At 42.4% G+C, this 16,138-nt stretch overlaps 2 protein-coding genes across 2 annotated transcripts in view; both read left to right on the top strand.

Annotated features, from left to right (window-relative positions):
- MYO7B (myosin VIIB) overlaps positions 1-2,826 on the top strand; it is a 173,404-nt gene extending 170,578 nt beyond the window's left edge. Inside the window, exon 49 of the mRNA XM_066599774.1 lies at positions 1,704-2,826. Coding sequence (XP_066455871.1) covers positions 1,704-1,781 — 78 coding nt within the window. The 3' untranslated portion in view covers positions 1,782-2,826. The remainder of the gene's footprint in view (positions 1-1,703) is intronic.
- Positions 2,827-9,500: 6,674 nt separating this feature from the next.
- GPR17 (G protein-coupled receptor 17) lies at positions 9,501-15,899 on the top strand. The gene is made up of 2 exons (XM_066589526.1): positions 9,501-9,557; positions 14,435-15,899. The coding sequence occupies exon 2, from the start codon at positions 14,461-14,463 to the stop codon at positions 15,478-15,480; it is 1,020 nt and encodes a 339-aa protein (XP_066445623.1). The 5' UTR covers positions 9,501-9,557; positions 14,435-14,460; the 3' UTR covers positions 15,481-15,899.
- Positions 15,900-16,138: the final 239 nt, after the last annotated feature.

Below are 16,138 nucleotides of genomic sequence, written 5' to 3' on the forward strand. Positions count from 1 at the left end.
GGCAGTGGGTCCACAGGGAGTTTAACCTACATGTGTCCACTTCTAAAGAACCCCAGTCTGACTGGGGCATGCAGTGTGGGCCGAAGCCCACCTGCATTACGCACGACATTACTACCTCAGCTGTGTTGGGCAATGCAATGGGATATTTTTGTGTACCGCCGGTGGGTTCCAGGGAGCCACCCATGCTGTAGGTGCACACGGAGTTTTTAATACATCTGTACACTTCTAAAGAACCCCAGTCTGACTGGGGCATGCAGTGTGGGCCGAAGCCCACCTGCATTACGCACGACATTACTACCTCAGCTGTGTTGGGCAATGCAATGGGATATTTCTATGTACCGCCGGTGGCTTTCTGGCACCCACCCAGGCAGTGGGTCCACAGGGAGTGTAACCTACATGTGTCCACTTGTAAAGAACCCCGGTCAGACTGGGGCATGCAGTGTGGGCCGAAGCCCACCTGTATTACGCACGACATTACTACCTCAGCTGTGTTGGGCAATGCAATGGGATATTTCTATGTACCGCCGGTGGCTTCCTGGCACCCACCCATGCTGTCGGTCCACAGGGACTTCACAATAGGGAGTTGTACCTGCCTGTGTCTATGAATTAAAAAGCCCGGTCTAACTGGGGCATGCAGACACCTTGACAGAATGAATAGTGTGTGGCACATAGGTTCCCCATTGCTATGCCTACGTGTGCAGCTCCTGATGGCGGTGGCACAGGATTCTATTTCTCATTGCTTCTGTACAGCATTGTGGGCTATCGCCCCGCCCCTTTTAAAGAGGGTCGCTGCCTAGCCGTGCCAACCCTCTGCAGTGTGTGCCTGCGGTTCCTCCTCATGGCAGACGCACTTCTAAATAGACATGAGTGTGGCGTGGCATGAGGGCAGCTGAAGGCTGCGCAGGGACACTTTGGTGTGCGCTGTGGGGGGGTGGGGGGGCGGTTGGTCAGCATGTAACCCAGGAGAAGTGGCAGCGGAGTGTCATCCAGGCAGTGATTGTGCTTTGTTGTAGCTAGTGTGGTGCTTAGCAAAGGTATGCCATGCTAATGAGGGCTTTTCAGAAGTAAAAGTTGTTGGGAGGGGGGGGGCCCACTCTTGCCGGTATTGTGGCTTAATAGTGGGACCTGTGAACTTGAGATGCAGCCCAACATGTAGCCCCTCGCCTGCCCTATCCGTTTCTGTGTCATTCCCATCACTTTCTTGAATTGCCCAGATTTTCACACATGAAAACTTTAGCGAGCATCGGCGAAATACAAAAATGCTCTGGTCGCCCATTGACTTCAATGGGGTTCGTTGTTCGAAACGAACCCTCGAGCATCGCGGGAAGTTCGTTCCGAATAACGAACACCCGAACATTTTGGTGTTCGCTCATCTCTAGTAAGCAACACTTCTTAATATCTGTATGTATTAAAGCTCCTATGTTACCTCCTGATTGTAGTCACCTTTTACACACAATGACATAGCAGATCCCATATTATTAACCCATCAGTAAATGGGTTGTCTTACTGCATGGCATCAAAATCACAAACGTAACTTTGCTAAATTTAAAACCTGAAACGGTGCTCCTTGTTGTGTGGTAGATGCGGTAATCTGCGTCTTTCAATCTCCCAAAGTTTAACAAAGTCATTTCCTTTATAATCAGATAAATAATTAATGTATTGAGGAAAAGTATTGTAAACTAATATTTATTTTTCTACTACAGGGCTATAAGATGGATGACCTCCTGACATCGTACATCAGTTACTTTTTGTCAATGCAACAAAAACCAACCAATGCATAGTCCATCTGTTAAAGGACATTTGTATATGCCATCTTCTTTTCTTGCCATTCTGTGCCTGATGCTGCCATAACAATTACGGCTGCAAAATCCAGCAATGCCTCCAATCACTGCCTGATGTCATCACCTGTTTATTTAATCTTTGTTTAACATGCAGAATGTTTGTGCCTTGTGTATTATTTACTGTGATTATTTTACATCATAGACCTTATTATAAATATACCTGTCCATTGCTTGGAATCTTCAGGACCAACTCTTTTCTGTCACACTCATGCAAAGCAATGGCAGAAAATTATTATTGGTTTTCTGACTTAATGTAAAATACACTATCCTATCGAAGGTAATTGGACACACGAGCAAGTATCAAAAATAGCCATTCTTTACATGTGTTAATACTTAGTGCTACAGGAGGCCCCACTATACTCTCTGTGGCATACTTTCTACTAACGTCTGAACCACTTCCAGCTGCTATTTCCCTCCATTCATCCTGCAAATGTCTGACAAGTTCTCTGAAAGAAGAAGAATCGGCCTGTCTACAATGGCACAAAGAGCGCTGTCATTGGTCAGTTAAGCAATGGAAGAATGTTCAAGAGAGATGAAATACATTACTCCATCTTCAAATCAGATGGATGTACCTGGGTGTGGAAGATGCCTTGAGAAACGCCTTTTGCCCAAGTGTGTTGTGCCAACAGTTACGTACATCATAGGTTCCGTTATGGTCTGGGGATGTTTTATGTCGCATAGTCTCAATCTGTTAGTTGTAGTGACAAGAACACATGGAGGTGGACCTTGATATTCTAAGCAACAATGTGTTGCCAACAATTTGGCAATACTCTGGAAAGGGTCAGCAATACAAGACAATGCACCTTGCCACACATCCTACTCTGTTTTACTTTAGTTTGAGGATATGGATGTTCTACAATTGGCCCACAGAGTCCCGACCTTAACCCTACTAAACTTTTTTGGAATAAATTGGAACATTGAGTCAGGAAATATAAACAACGTCCATTTTCTTTGAGAGAAGTAGCCAGACTTTTGCTGGATGAATGGAGGAAAATAGCAGCAAAACTGTATCAGAGGTTAGTAGAAAGTATAACCCAGAGAGTATCTGATGTTATTAGGGCGAAAGGAGCCTCACTAAGAATTAACATAAGTAAATAAATACTACCTTTTGTTCAATTACCTTTGTTAGTATAGTGTAGGTTTAAAGGGGTTATCCAGGCAACGCCCGCCGGGGTACATCGGGGTCAGAGGAGAAGCACTGCTCCAATCCCTGTGTATGGGTGGCGCTTGTAATTGCGGGTACAGTTCACATTGAAATCAGTGGGACCCCAGAGTGCAATTACAAGTGCTGGTCACTACACAGGGTTCGGAGCAGTGCTTCCGCTCCGACCCTGGTGTATCCTGGTGGGCACTGCCTAGATACCCCTTTAAGCAGTGTTACTACCTGTAGTGCTCACAGTTTTTAATGCTACGAATTGTGTCAATGACTGGCAAGGCAGAGAGCGTTGAAAGCCTGATCTATGTCAACTATGTCTACTGCTGTAATTTTTCACTTTGTAGTAATCAGTGAAGCATTATACATCTCTAATTAGTATTTTCTTTACTGAAATAACCTTTCTGTGACTTTTTGAATGGCATCTATTATAGGGTTTCAGTTCTTCTTCTGAATGTCATCTCTCAGTATATATAACAAAGACATGAAAAGCACCTTTTTGTGTGTGCCTGACCTGCTACCACATACCTCAAGATGTGATTTAGATACAGTTATTACTTTATGGTATTCTGTTTTAAATTGGCTTGTAAATTACTCCTTGCTTTTCAGGGAAATATGCACTCCTGTGCTAACTTCAATCTACTTAAAGCAGAAAGAAGCAGCCATTTTCTGGATACCAAGTGTGACTTGCTATAATTTGGTAGACACATCGGCCCTGTGACATGCCAAGTTCTTGTTTACTGTACTAATGCCTTTATCAGTTAAGTGAGATAAAGAAACAGACTTGGTAAAATGTCTGCTATGTGGGATGAGGTGGCAGTGAGTAAGGTGGATTACTTTACATTAATTTTATATGACAACAAAGTGACTAACGTGGACTAATTTATAAGTCAAATCAATCTCCTGGTGTAAGCAAACATAATAAAGGATTCTAAAGCATTGATACTGTGTCATTGGCTGGATATATAAAGCTATGTTTATTTTATCTACAAGTAATGTCCTATGAGAATATAACTAGTGCAATCTTATAACAAAGTATGGTTGGTGAAGGTAGAATATGATTACAGACTGTTTAATTGGAGTATATAGGTGAACAATGGCAATAATAAGTGTGGAGAGAAGTGTGCAGGCTACATCACAGCTGGGACTGAATCGTATTAGGAATCTTTCATATGGGGTGGAATTAGTCTGTGCACAATTTCAGTCATAATGTTATCCCTATGGGACTTGAAGTTCGCACCTGTTAAAATCTGTGCGTCTTTACTTCACAACTGCAAGCTTAAATTCTGCAGCGGAAAAGGTTTCTTGCTGTGGAATTAGGGACGTCTTGCAGGATTGTTGTTGCATACAGGAAATATAATACTACAATTAAAGTCTACAGAAAAAAAATGCAATACATTCTGAAAGATGTTCTGCAGAGCACAATCCACAGTTTAAAACGTAAGAAAATCTGCACTAATTGACAAAGTATGCATCTGTTCTATGGACAATTCTATCCTGTGTGAAAGTCCCCTCGGAGCCAGGCAAAACACATAATTGCAGAGAGGGAACTGTATTCCCACCTTGCTCCCTCTGCCTGATGCATACACTTGGCAACAAACACCATGCTCCACATTCATTGTGCCGGTCCTTTCCTTTATAATCTGATGTGGTGTTCATACATTTGCTATGGGTCATAAAACTCCGCTTAGAACTGACTGCCAAATTTGGACAATTACATTCATTCTTAATTCTATAATTGTGCACTTCAGATCTCATGTACTACTTTGTGTCATCCTCTGTTCATGTTAACCCCTTAAAGGAAATCTGTATGCTCAAACATGCTGTCTTCACCGCAGGCATGATGTTACAGGGCAAGAGGAGCTGAGCAGATTGATATATAGTTTTATGCATGTATGTACTATATACGTACGGTCATACACAGATGTCAATCACCAATAGGACCTCTATTGGGCTGTTCGGCTCAGAATGTGCTGAGGCTTAAATGACCCCATTTTGTCATACATACAGTGTAATACATTGTATACATTTTATTAATTTTGTTTTGCTTGTTTATTGTTTTGTTTTTAAAGCATTCTTTCTCAAATTTATAGTTTTTTATGTTTTACTATGTTTGCACGATAAAAACATTTTTTTTTTTTAATTATTAATTTATCTGTTTCAGCAATTCCAGATCCATAACATTTTTTTTTCAATAATAGAGCTGTATGAGGGGTTATGTTTTTTGTGTGTTGAGTTGACGTTTTCATTGACACCATTTTAAGGTTTTTTATGAATTTTTAATTATTGCATCCCATAATGTGATCACCGGGTGCAGATGGGTTGAAGGGGTTGTCCGTTACTTTCACTATTGATGACCTATCCTTAATATAGGTGATCAATAGTTGATCGGCAGGGGTTTGCCACTCGGATCTCTGTTGTTCAGTTGGTCACCGGGCCTGCTGTCGGCATGGAAAGCACTGGAAGAAGATAGTGCTGTCCATATTGTAGCGGCCTGTTTTGATACTTTAGGCACAGCTACCATAAATGGGAGCTGTGCCTGTAATGTCAAACTGGGCTGCTGCAATGTTGACAATGCTATCTGAAGATCAGGGATGTACCTCAAAATGTGGCAAAAAAACCTCGTAACTCAGAACAAACTATCAGATAGAAAAAAAAGTGTTATGGATCTCAAAATGCAGCAAGTGAGTCAATGAGGGCTTTTGCCTTTATGTACCGCCTTTATGTACCGTTTTTCCCTGAAAATAAACGCTAGCAGATTGAAAAAGGAAATAAAAACATCAATACTCACCTAGCCGGCGGCTGGGTCTCTCATGCTGGTCCCTGAGACTGCAGCAGGCTGCTGTGTCCTCTGCACTGACACAGAATTTTGAATACCCCACCTCCAGCAAGCCAGTGCTGTGATCAGATCGAGTGCCAGCCAATCAGAGCCGGCGCTCGATCATTCACAGCCATTCAGTGAATGACATAACTGAATGGCTGTGATTGGCTCATCGAGCGCCGGCTCTGATTGGCTGAGCCACAGTGCTCGTGAGCCAATCACAGCACTCTCTTGCTGGAGGCGAGGTATTCAAAGCCCTGTCACCAGAAGAAGAGTGCTGTGTGAACACTGAGGACACTGCAGTCTGCCGCATCGCCGGTGGAGATCAGCAGCGCCAGGGGCCCAGACACCACAGACCAGGTGAGTATAAACCCTACATAGACACTGTGCCTCTTTTGGGGCAAAAATCAATAGAAGACAGTGACTTATTTTCAGGGAAACATGGTATGTATGTATGTATGTGTGTGTGTATGTGTAGAATCCAATCAGAACAGAGGGGAGTACTGAGGAGCTGAGAGCCAAAAGCACTTCATGGCAAGGGACTGCCTTTGTGTTAGTTGTAGGAGCGACACATGCTGAAATGAAAGTTATTTTTCACACTACTAATAATAAATGCATGGCCAAAGGACACCTCCCCACAGCTCCTGCCTTGCAATGTCAGAAGTTTTACATGGTCAACCATACTCTTCTGTCTGGCACAAATGCCAGAAATGGAAATCTAGTCATTTGACTAAGGACAGCCTATAGTTCCATTGCTTTTAAATCTAATTTTCAGGGATTCAGGTGTAACTCCCAGAACAGAACCCAGGGATGTACTTATAAACATGATGTGAACCCCGTCATGTTGCCTTAAGTGTAACAATGTTTGCTTGATGCTCAGCATTATCTGACACTCAGGCCGGGCTCACACAAATGGATCCCACAATCGGCATCTGTGACGACTTTCAGCGGTAAAACGGAGGCATTGAAAGCCATGAATTTTCGAATTTTCCTTCACGCTTGCGGATACGAAATGCAGAAAAATTGCAGCATGCTCTATTTTATCCTGAAAGGCGTTCGACTTGCAGCCTAAATGAAAATAACATTGCGTATGGGCTATGGATATCCGCATCATTGCTAAGTTACGGAACGAGAATTACAAAAAACTGTACTGCACATGACCACCCGCGAGCCTCCGGGGTCATCTGCAGTACAGTTAAGGGAGGTATGCAGGGTCATTGGCCGGGTTCGCAGCCGGAATGCGGCTCGTGTGAGCCTGGCCTCAGTTGGTAGGTAGTAATACGAACAAGCCACGGTTCTTAAATGTCTCAACGAGGTGACTGTTTATGTACATCAGAATTTCTCTTCTAAGTAGAACTTTTCTTTTACGTTTCGACATTTTATTCTAAACATGTCCCAAAGTTCTGTTTGACATTGTGTCTGGGTGACATTAAATCAGGATCTGCTAAGAGTTTGGAAAGGTTGTAGAGTGTGGGGAGCTTTACTGTATAAACTTTTATATCTCCGTCAGTCATAAGCACAATGCCATATGCAGCTAACTTCAGGTATATGGTAAACCAGCAAGTCAGAGCCAAACAGTTTAGAGTTTAGTCTGTACTTGTTTGCATTTAATCTCCAGGCTACTAATATTTGTCCCAGGATTTAGTCTTGAGTGGCATGTTTAGAATAAAAAATAAAAAAAATCAGAAAGATTTGCACTATTACACTATCTCTTGGATGACCCAAATTGCGCTTAGCATAATATACTGTATGATTACATTTACATAGTTATGCAAAGGTTCAACCCCTGTACCTGTATCATAGAAGCTGAATGGCAAAACACATACTGTATGGAAGTTGTAATGGCAGCCATATTTTTTTGTCACTCAGATTCCAGAGAAACAATTCTAACTTAAAAGCTTGAAAGAAGATGATGGTGCCATGACTTAAATGGCTATGTACAACTTTTCACTCTTTTTTCGTAAATCAATGTGTTTTTGGAAATAAAAACTTTTTGTAATTGGTTTTCATTAAACATTTCTGATTGTTTGCTTTCTGTGCTTGTATTGTTTTTCAAGGCACTGTACACTGGAGGACTAAAATCTTAACCTTTCAGTTTACTTTGACAGAATTTGCTGTTTCTCAGCTCCTCCTTTAACCTGCTCATTTGTTGTGAATCTACTGCCTTTGCATTAAGCTATACAGAGGGCTGTATCACAGTGCCAGGGGATGCTGGAGGAGATTAGTAGAACAGACAGCAGTGCAGAGAAAGCTACTATGACAGAGAGCTGTAATTCACCAGTAAGTGAGGGGGAATGGGGCCAGCAGCTACTCAGAGAGAGGATGATATAGATGAAGAAAAAGCTGTGTAGTAATGAGTTGGCATGGCTATGCTACACAGCTTCTGAAAGAGGAAAGGGGAGAGGAAGCTGAGCTTATGCACACTCATGAGAGAGACCTGCTGATCAGTGGTGGGAACACCCCTGAGCCGGAAACTTGAATGTAAAAGAGCTTGCAAACCAAGTATGAGGTTTTCTAAATGCATGAGAGACAAAGCCGAATGCAAAAAATAAATAAATAAATAAGTGCATAATTTTGTTCTGCAGGGTCTAAGGGTGCTTTCACATCTGCACTGGGGATTCCATTTTCATACTCCATTCGGAGAGCAGGAAAGAGGAATCTCCATGGCTGAAGAATTCCATCTTTGGATGGAACCGAACAGCGCCCGGAGGACCCCATTGACTATAATGGGGGTCTGCCCAATTTCCGTTCAGCTGGCTGGCTCTTGGACACAAGAAAAAGCGCTTTTTCTTCCAGTATTTGCAGCCGGATTTGCGATGGAACCTCCAGCCGGAGGTTCTGATGCAGATGTGAATCCACCCATAGTGAGAAATGTTTGTATTGATTTTTCACGCAAAAAGGTTTCCATAGATTTTAAATCTATGATGCATTATTTTGGTAGACTACAGCTAGTGGGGAACTGATGGGGTATGTGCCCTGGGTGGTGCATGCCAAAAAAACACTCTGACTTGATAAGGGTATTGTATTGTTACTAGAAAAGCCTAGCTATTACACAAATGATATTGTAAAATGCTCTTGAACAGCTAACTATACACTGTTATACTTTGTTGCTTCATAATCTTTTTATTCTGGGTAATTGGCATTTCAGATAATTGGCTTTGCTGCAACTCTGTTGTCTACCATCTGGTTAGTGTAAATGGGTAAAAGCGCCTATTGGTGGAGCATTTATTGACTGTAGGTGACTTCTACAAGAGACGTCTCCTAATAATCCCACTTCTAAAAATATAGTCTCTTATTTTCTACTGCACGGCCCAGAATACACTCTCAAAATGTGTCTGCAGCTGTGCTGGACCGCAGAACAAGATGAGTATGTGTGAGCCCAGCACATAAGGGGGCTCTCTGATGAGCACTTTATTATGCTTAATAGCACACAAGGGATGATAGTCTCTTCTGACAAAAAGTCATAACCCCCTCAAACATGTACCCCCCCCAAGTTCCTATGGCAACAGTGCACTCATCCGCTCTACAGACACACTCCCTTCTTTGTCCTACTATGAAAAATGCTGCTGTGCCTATCTGTTCGGGGGGTGAAGAAGGGAACAGGAATGTGGGGGACACCCTCCCCTCCGGTGAAAGAGCCTTTTTGACTACCCCAAGACAGACATGCAATGCTACTTAAACTATGGGACAGAGAAGAGTAAATCATTAGGACGAGCAGAAAGAGCAGGAGACTGATGAGACTGTAAGTATATCAGCTATTAGAATGGCACTGTCATTGTCAGGTCCATTAATTAACATTGTAAAAACGTTATGTGATTTGCTAATATACCCATCTGCAGTTCTGTGTATATGAACTAAATAATGAAGTGTAATGAAAAGTTTTGCAACTGCCTGATATTCTTTGTGCCTCCACTTTCCAGATCTGTGTTAGCTGTAAGTGAATGAAATGCCCTCTGTTGATTTTTCAGAACGGTTGCTTCTAATCTTGGTAATTCTTTGAAGGCAAAATATTCCAAACTTCTGGCTTATACATTGCAGAAAAACATCAGGCAGGGTTTGCTAAGTATTGATAAATTTACGAACACCGTAAAAACAAGTTTGTTTGTTTTTCGGCCAATCTCCATAATTAAAAAAAAAGATACATTATTGATTTTGGTGAAGCTGGTGCAGGTTATTGTCATTGCAATTATCGTTTTACATGTTTTAATGCTCTTAATGTGTTCATATTAGCATCTGAGCTATAGACATTTATTACTTACTATCCATTATAGCATTTCTCAACTGCATTCCTCAAGTACCCGAAACAGGTCTTGTATTCAGCATTACATAGGTGATACAATTATTAGCAATGCCTCAGAAATGGCTACAGGTGTTCTCTCTATGACATATTTCTCAAATCATAACCTGCTGGAGGACTGGTCTATATTGTTAGTTTTTAGTTTTCTGATTTGTCTGTAAACACCAGTATTAATCTGAAATGCACTGGAGTGAGACATGCCAAATTACTAATAGTCACGCCTCTTAATATATTGGGTGCATCTTTGACTGTCTGTGTGTCAGAAAATAAAATCTTGGGCCGGGTTCACATCTGCGCTGGTACTATTATTTGGAGATTTCATCGCAGATCCGGCATAAAATAACCGAAGAAATAGCGCTGTATGCAGAACTTTTCCTTCCGGTAAAAGGCCAGGCAGCTGATTGGAAACCGCATGGACCCCATTATAGTCAATGGGCTCTATGTGGCGCTGTTCACTTCTGTTATAAGATAGACCCATTCGGCCAGGGGATTTCACTTTTCTGCTCCCTAAGTGGAGGAGAAAAACAGAACCTCTGCTGCAGTTGTGAAAGCAGCCTAAATCAGTTATGAGCTGGCATAGATTTGTGCTGTGAATTATGCCAATTTATGGCTTAAATTATAATAACTATTGAACCATGGAGGCCATATTCCTTCCATTAAATCTTGGATGCGTTTTTGAAAATGGCAACAACGGCATAAATTGAATATAGTTGTAAATTGTTGCACAGAAAAGAAGTGAACTGAAATTTGTAACTTTTCTTTACAAGTAAATGTTACGTAAAGTTCTTGATAAATTCTTCCCTAATTGCTGGATCACACGAGCATAAGGACATTTTGGTCACAAAAGCACGCTGTGTATTTACACGACTGAAAATCGCCTACGCTCCCTCCATGGTTTTGTGTGCGTAAATACAATGCATATTTGAGTGCGCAAAAAAGAACGCAGACGGGCTTATTGATATGCTGCGCAAATATGAAGTGAATACACAGGTTTCCTGCACATTTGACCGGCCCATTTATGTCAATGTCCTATTGCGGTGCATATTACTCACCAAAACAGGACATGCTGCATATTTTTTCATGAGATTGCACATTACATGAAAAAATACTCTCATGAACAAATCCATTGAAACCAATGGGATCTGTTCACTGCGCATTACGCACGCAAAAATTGGGCATGTAATAAATGGCGGCAAATATACTCCTGTGAATGAGCCCGAAGGGCTCCCACCCACTAGCGTTTTTTTTCACTGCGAAATTCGCACGTTTTTTTTTTCTACAGGGGGTCTATGGGACTTGTATTGTTAAAATCGCGATCGCGCAAAATCGCGATTTACCGCGAAATCGCGATTTTGCGCAATCGCGATTTTAGCTTTACAACTCCCATAGCCCAAAGACCCCTGCAGAAAAAAAAAAACGCTGCGAATTTCGCAGTAAAAAAACGCTAGTGGGTGGGAGCCCTAAGTCTCGACTTTTTTTCAGCTGAATCATCCTGTAATATAAAGAGGTTGGCAGCACATGTTATATCCATTTACATTCCGTAGACTGGTAGTCCTGCTCACAGTATCTCTGTGAGCTAAACAGCCTGTACACTTTAACAAACTACCATAGAGGTTCATGCTGCTGATAAAGTATTTAGCTCACAGAGCATTGCCTAGACTGGATACAGTTGTATCCTCTTCTCAGCTGAGAGCAGGACTAGCAACAATATGTCCAATATTTTCAAAATGATGAGAAATTGAAACACAAAGTATATTAGAAAGTTGCAGAACTTTTCATTTATACAGTAATTAAGTTTAAAGAGGTTCTGTCATTAAAAAAAAAAAAATCAATACTTACCAACACTTCCCCAGTCAGTCTTCTTACCGCACCTTCTCTACGTCGATCTTCTCCTGGCTCCTGCAGTCACCCCGGGTCACCTCACCTCCAGCCGTGTGGATCCTTTTCTTCCTTCCTTCCGTCCATTCTCAGCAGTCTCCTTCCGACAGGTCAGTGTACATTACTTCACTAGTGACGTAGCGTTCACTGCCTAGCAGAGAATGCCGAGCTACTGCAGAGACTGCACATGCGCGCTGTCTCGCTGCGAGTGTTCATATAGTATTGCAGCGAGACGGCGTGCATGTGCAGTCTCGACAATAGCTCGGCATTCCCAGCAAGGCAGCGAGTGCAACAGCACTAGTGACATAGTGTACATTGCCCTGCAGAAAAGAGAATGCCGGCAATGTATGCTTTTTCAATGCTTTGTCAAGAAGAGAATCCAGCTGTCTGGAGGTGATGTTACCCGGGGGACTGGAGGAGCCAGGAGAAGATGTGGTAAGTAGACTGATGGGGGAGGAATAGGTAAGTATTGATTTTTTTTAGTGACAAAACTCCTTTAATTTACATAAAACTGGAAAACTAAGGCTGCTTTCCGGCAAGCGTACTTTTACCTCATATTTTGTCTGTGTTTTGCGTACCATAATACGGAGTTAATGTTAATTTTTTGTATCTATTCACATGGCTGTATTTTTCACGTCCATGCATCATGACTAGAGATGAGCGAACGTACTCGGTAAGGCCGATTTCGCAATCGAGCACCGCGATTTTCGAGTACTTCACTACTCGGGTGAAAAGATTCGGGGGGCGCCGTGGGTGAGCGGGGGGTTGCAGAGGGGAGTGGGGGGGAGAGGGAGAGAGAGAGGGCTCCCCCCTGTTCCGCGCTGCTACCCCCCACTCCACCACGCCACGCCCCGCCCCCCGGCGACCCCCGAATCTTTGCGAAATCGGCCTTACCGAGTACGTTCGCTCATCTCTAATCATGACCTATTTTTGTCAACTTTTTGCCTCTGTAATTGCATTCACTGCTATTATTTTCTGTTTCTATTTAAATGCTGATCTGTATTTATTCAGCAGAAAATAAAACCAATGACTGCAGCTATGGAGCCAAATTCTGAAGAAATACAGTTGTGATGTCAGTTGTAACACATCTGTATTACAGATCTGTATTATGGATGTGTGATAATACGCTGGTCTGAGAGCTGCCTAAGGCTGGGCTCACGAAAGTATTTGAATTGCGTATTACGTGCAAGATGTACGCGTTTGTGATACGTGGTAATTCGCAGGCAAATAAATTGACTAACGCTGTTTTGCTCCCATTGTGTATTGTGTGAGTACTAAAAAGAATGCAGCATGTTCTATTTTGCTGTAAGAGAGAGACTATTGTTCTCTATGGCCATGTTATCAACACTGTTCATATGCATTGTAATTGCACATGGGTAGCGTTGATATGCGCTATTGTGAAGCGGCAGAGCGGGACATTAAAAAAAAAAAACTAAACGAAGACTGCGCATGACAGTGCAGTACAAAATCACAGCGGTAAAACCCTGCGTGACTCACGCAGGTTTTTACACATACGGTCGTGTGAGCCTGGCCTAAGGCTTATTTGCTGTTATATATTTGTTAGTTGTTTTTTTTTTCACTTTAAAATACTCTTTTCAGGACAATGTTATAAAATGTATGACAGATCAGATCTCTCATACTGGAACATCTCCGTAAGGCTAATTTCCCACAGGCGGTCACGATATCGCCGCGAGAAAATCGTGGCAATATTGCAGCTTTGTTCCCATGATTTTTGAGTGACAGCGATGTTTTTTCTTGTGAAAAATCACACAAGAAAGTTAATAGGAGTTTCTAATGTCAAAAATGGATTAAATAGCACAAAAATCACAAGTTCGTGCTTTGCGATGTGATAAACAAGGAGACTCCATAGGGAAACATGGGAGATAAAAACTTGCACATCACAGAAAGATAGAGCATGTCATAATTATTTTTTTCTTGCAACATCGCATCAGTAAAAACATCGCTAATGGGAAGGAATCCATTGAAAAGTATGGGTTTCACAAACATGCGTTTTGTAGCGCTGTCGCATCACCGGAAAATCACATGATTTTGTAGCCCGTGTGAAGCGGCCTTACTGTCAGTAATTAAGGGTATATGTAAATCACATGGAGTTCCTAAGACTGGCCCTACACATAAGATTCGTAAGTAGTCTTGAAAGCTTGCTGCTTGTCACTATCTTTTCAGTTTACCATGAAAAGGTAACAACTGAAGACTCCTACTTTTCTATCGACTGGATAACACAGTACAATGATACTTTAGTTTACTATAAGCAACTTTTATGCATCAAGTATTATTGCCTGTGAATAAGTAAGCATACAGTATAATAACCATGTTTTCTGTTCACTCCATTAATTAGATCTGGAATAGACTAGTAAGTAATTAATTGCACTTGAAATGTCAACTCTATGTATGGAATAACTAATGAATATGCCTCTGTCTTCCAGTGTGGCACTCAAGAGTCTGGGTGACGATGACTAATTCTGAGGACAAAATGTTTGCTAACTCATCCAGCCTGGTGTGGGTGGATCCGTGTATTCATGAAACATGGCTGGAAAATGCGCTGCTGTCTGTATGCTACTTGCTTGGCCTATTTGTTGGAGGTTTGGGAAATATCATCGCCCTGTCACTCTTTGCGCGAGACCGCCAGCCTAAGTCACCCTCTGACATCTTTCTCCTTCACCTCGCCTTATCAGATCTTTTCCTGCTGCTCAGCTTGCCTACTCGCCTCTTTTACCACCTGTCAGGAAATAGCTGGCCTTTTGGCTCGTTGGCATGCAGGCTGTCTGGCTTCGTCTTCTACCTCAATATGTATGCCAGTCTTTACTTCTTGGCAGGCATAAGCATTGATAGATATCTGGCTATTGTACATCCTCTCAACTCAGTCAAGTTCCGAAAACCATTACATGCTCATCTGACTTGTGGCTTTTTGTGGGCTATTGTTGCATTTGCCACTGCGCCGTTACTATTAGGTCGAGGACCAGCAATGGATGAAACCGTTTGCCGACTGCTATATCGTGAAACACCATCTTTGCGGGCATTGTCATCACTCAGTGCAGCATTTGCCATCCCCTTTTTGGCAACAGTCACTTGCTATGGTCTTATATTGAGGCGACTCCGGAAAGGAGGTGATAGGAAACCCAAGGAGCGTGCTGTAAAGATGGTACTCCTTGTTCTTACAATATTCCTGATCTGCTTTGTTCCATATCATCTAAGTCGAGCACTTTACCATGTCCTGATGCCAGGAGGTGAAAAGACCACTATGCTATCTCCCTGTAACTTAAGACAAGGGTTAGCATTAGCAAACCGCTTTACCTCTTGTCTCAGTACCCTAAATGCTGCCCTCGACCCACTTGTCTATTTCTTTGCGGTCAAGAAATTTCGTCAAATTCTTCTGCGTTTGCCATGTAAGCGGGATGCAACAGACAATGTGAAAAGCCGGGAGGAAGGCAAAACAGAGGACAGTTCTCTCAGTGCTAAGACAGATGTGTAAATGTAAATTCTTGGAGGGAGCATCAATTTTAAAAAATTTGCTATGTTGCTATGGAATTTGACATGAAACAAAAAACAAGTAATAATCCCTCTAATTACTGGGAGATTTGAGACTTACAAACACATTCGGCATTCATACTCCTGTCACAAAAATACGAATTTCAAAGGTTGCATGTAGTTGTCATTAATAGACTGATTGGTCCAAACAAGGAGCAACCACACTGCAACATAAAACACTTTAACAAAGTCAAGAGCTCTTCACTCTCAACAGGATGAGTATGAGGAGAAAAGTATACATACATGTAACAGGACATGTAAAGCTGGTTAATGAACTGCACCTTCAGATGCACATAGGAAGCCGTGAATTCAAGAGGATGGTAAAATTATCATTTGATAATGACCGGGTTATAATCCGATGTTTATGTATCAGATCATCGGATATAACTAGGGAAGAGCGAGTATACTCGCTAAAGCACTACTCGCTCGAGTAATGTGCTTTATCCGAGTATCTTCCTGCTCGTCCCTGAAGATTCGGGAGCTGCCGCAGCTGACAGGTGAGTTGCGGCGGGAGCAGGGGAGAGCGGGCGGGAGAGAGAGAGATCTCCCCTCCGTTCCTCCCCGCTCTCCCCCGCAGCTCCCCGCTCCACGGCGGCCCCCGA

The sequence above is a fragment of the Eleutherodactylus coqui genome, chromosome 1 (genome assembly GCF_035609145.1).
Source record: "Eleutherodactylus coqui strain aEleCoq1 chromosome 1, aEleCoq1.hap1, whole genome shotgun sequence".
Classification (NCBI taxonomy): Eukaryota; Metazoa; Chordata; class Amphibia; order Anura; family Eleutherodactylidae; genus Eleutherodactylus; species Eleutherodactylus coqui.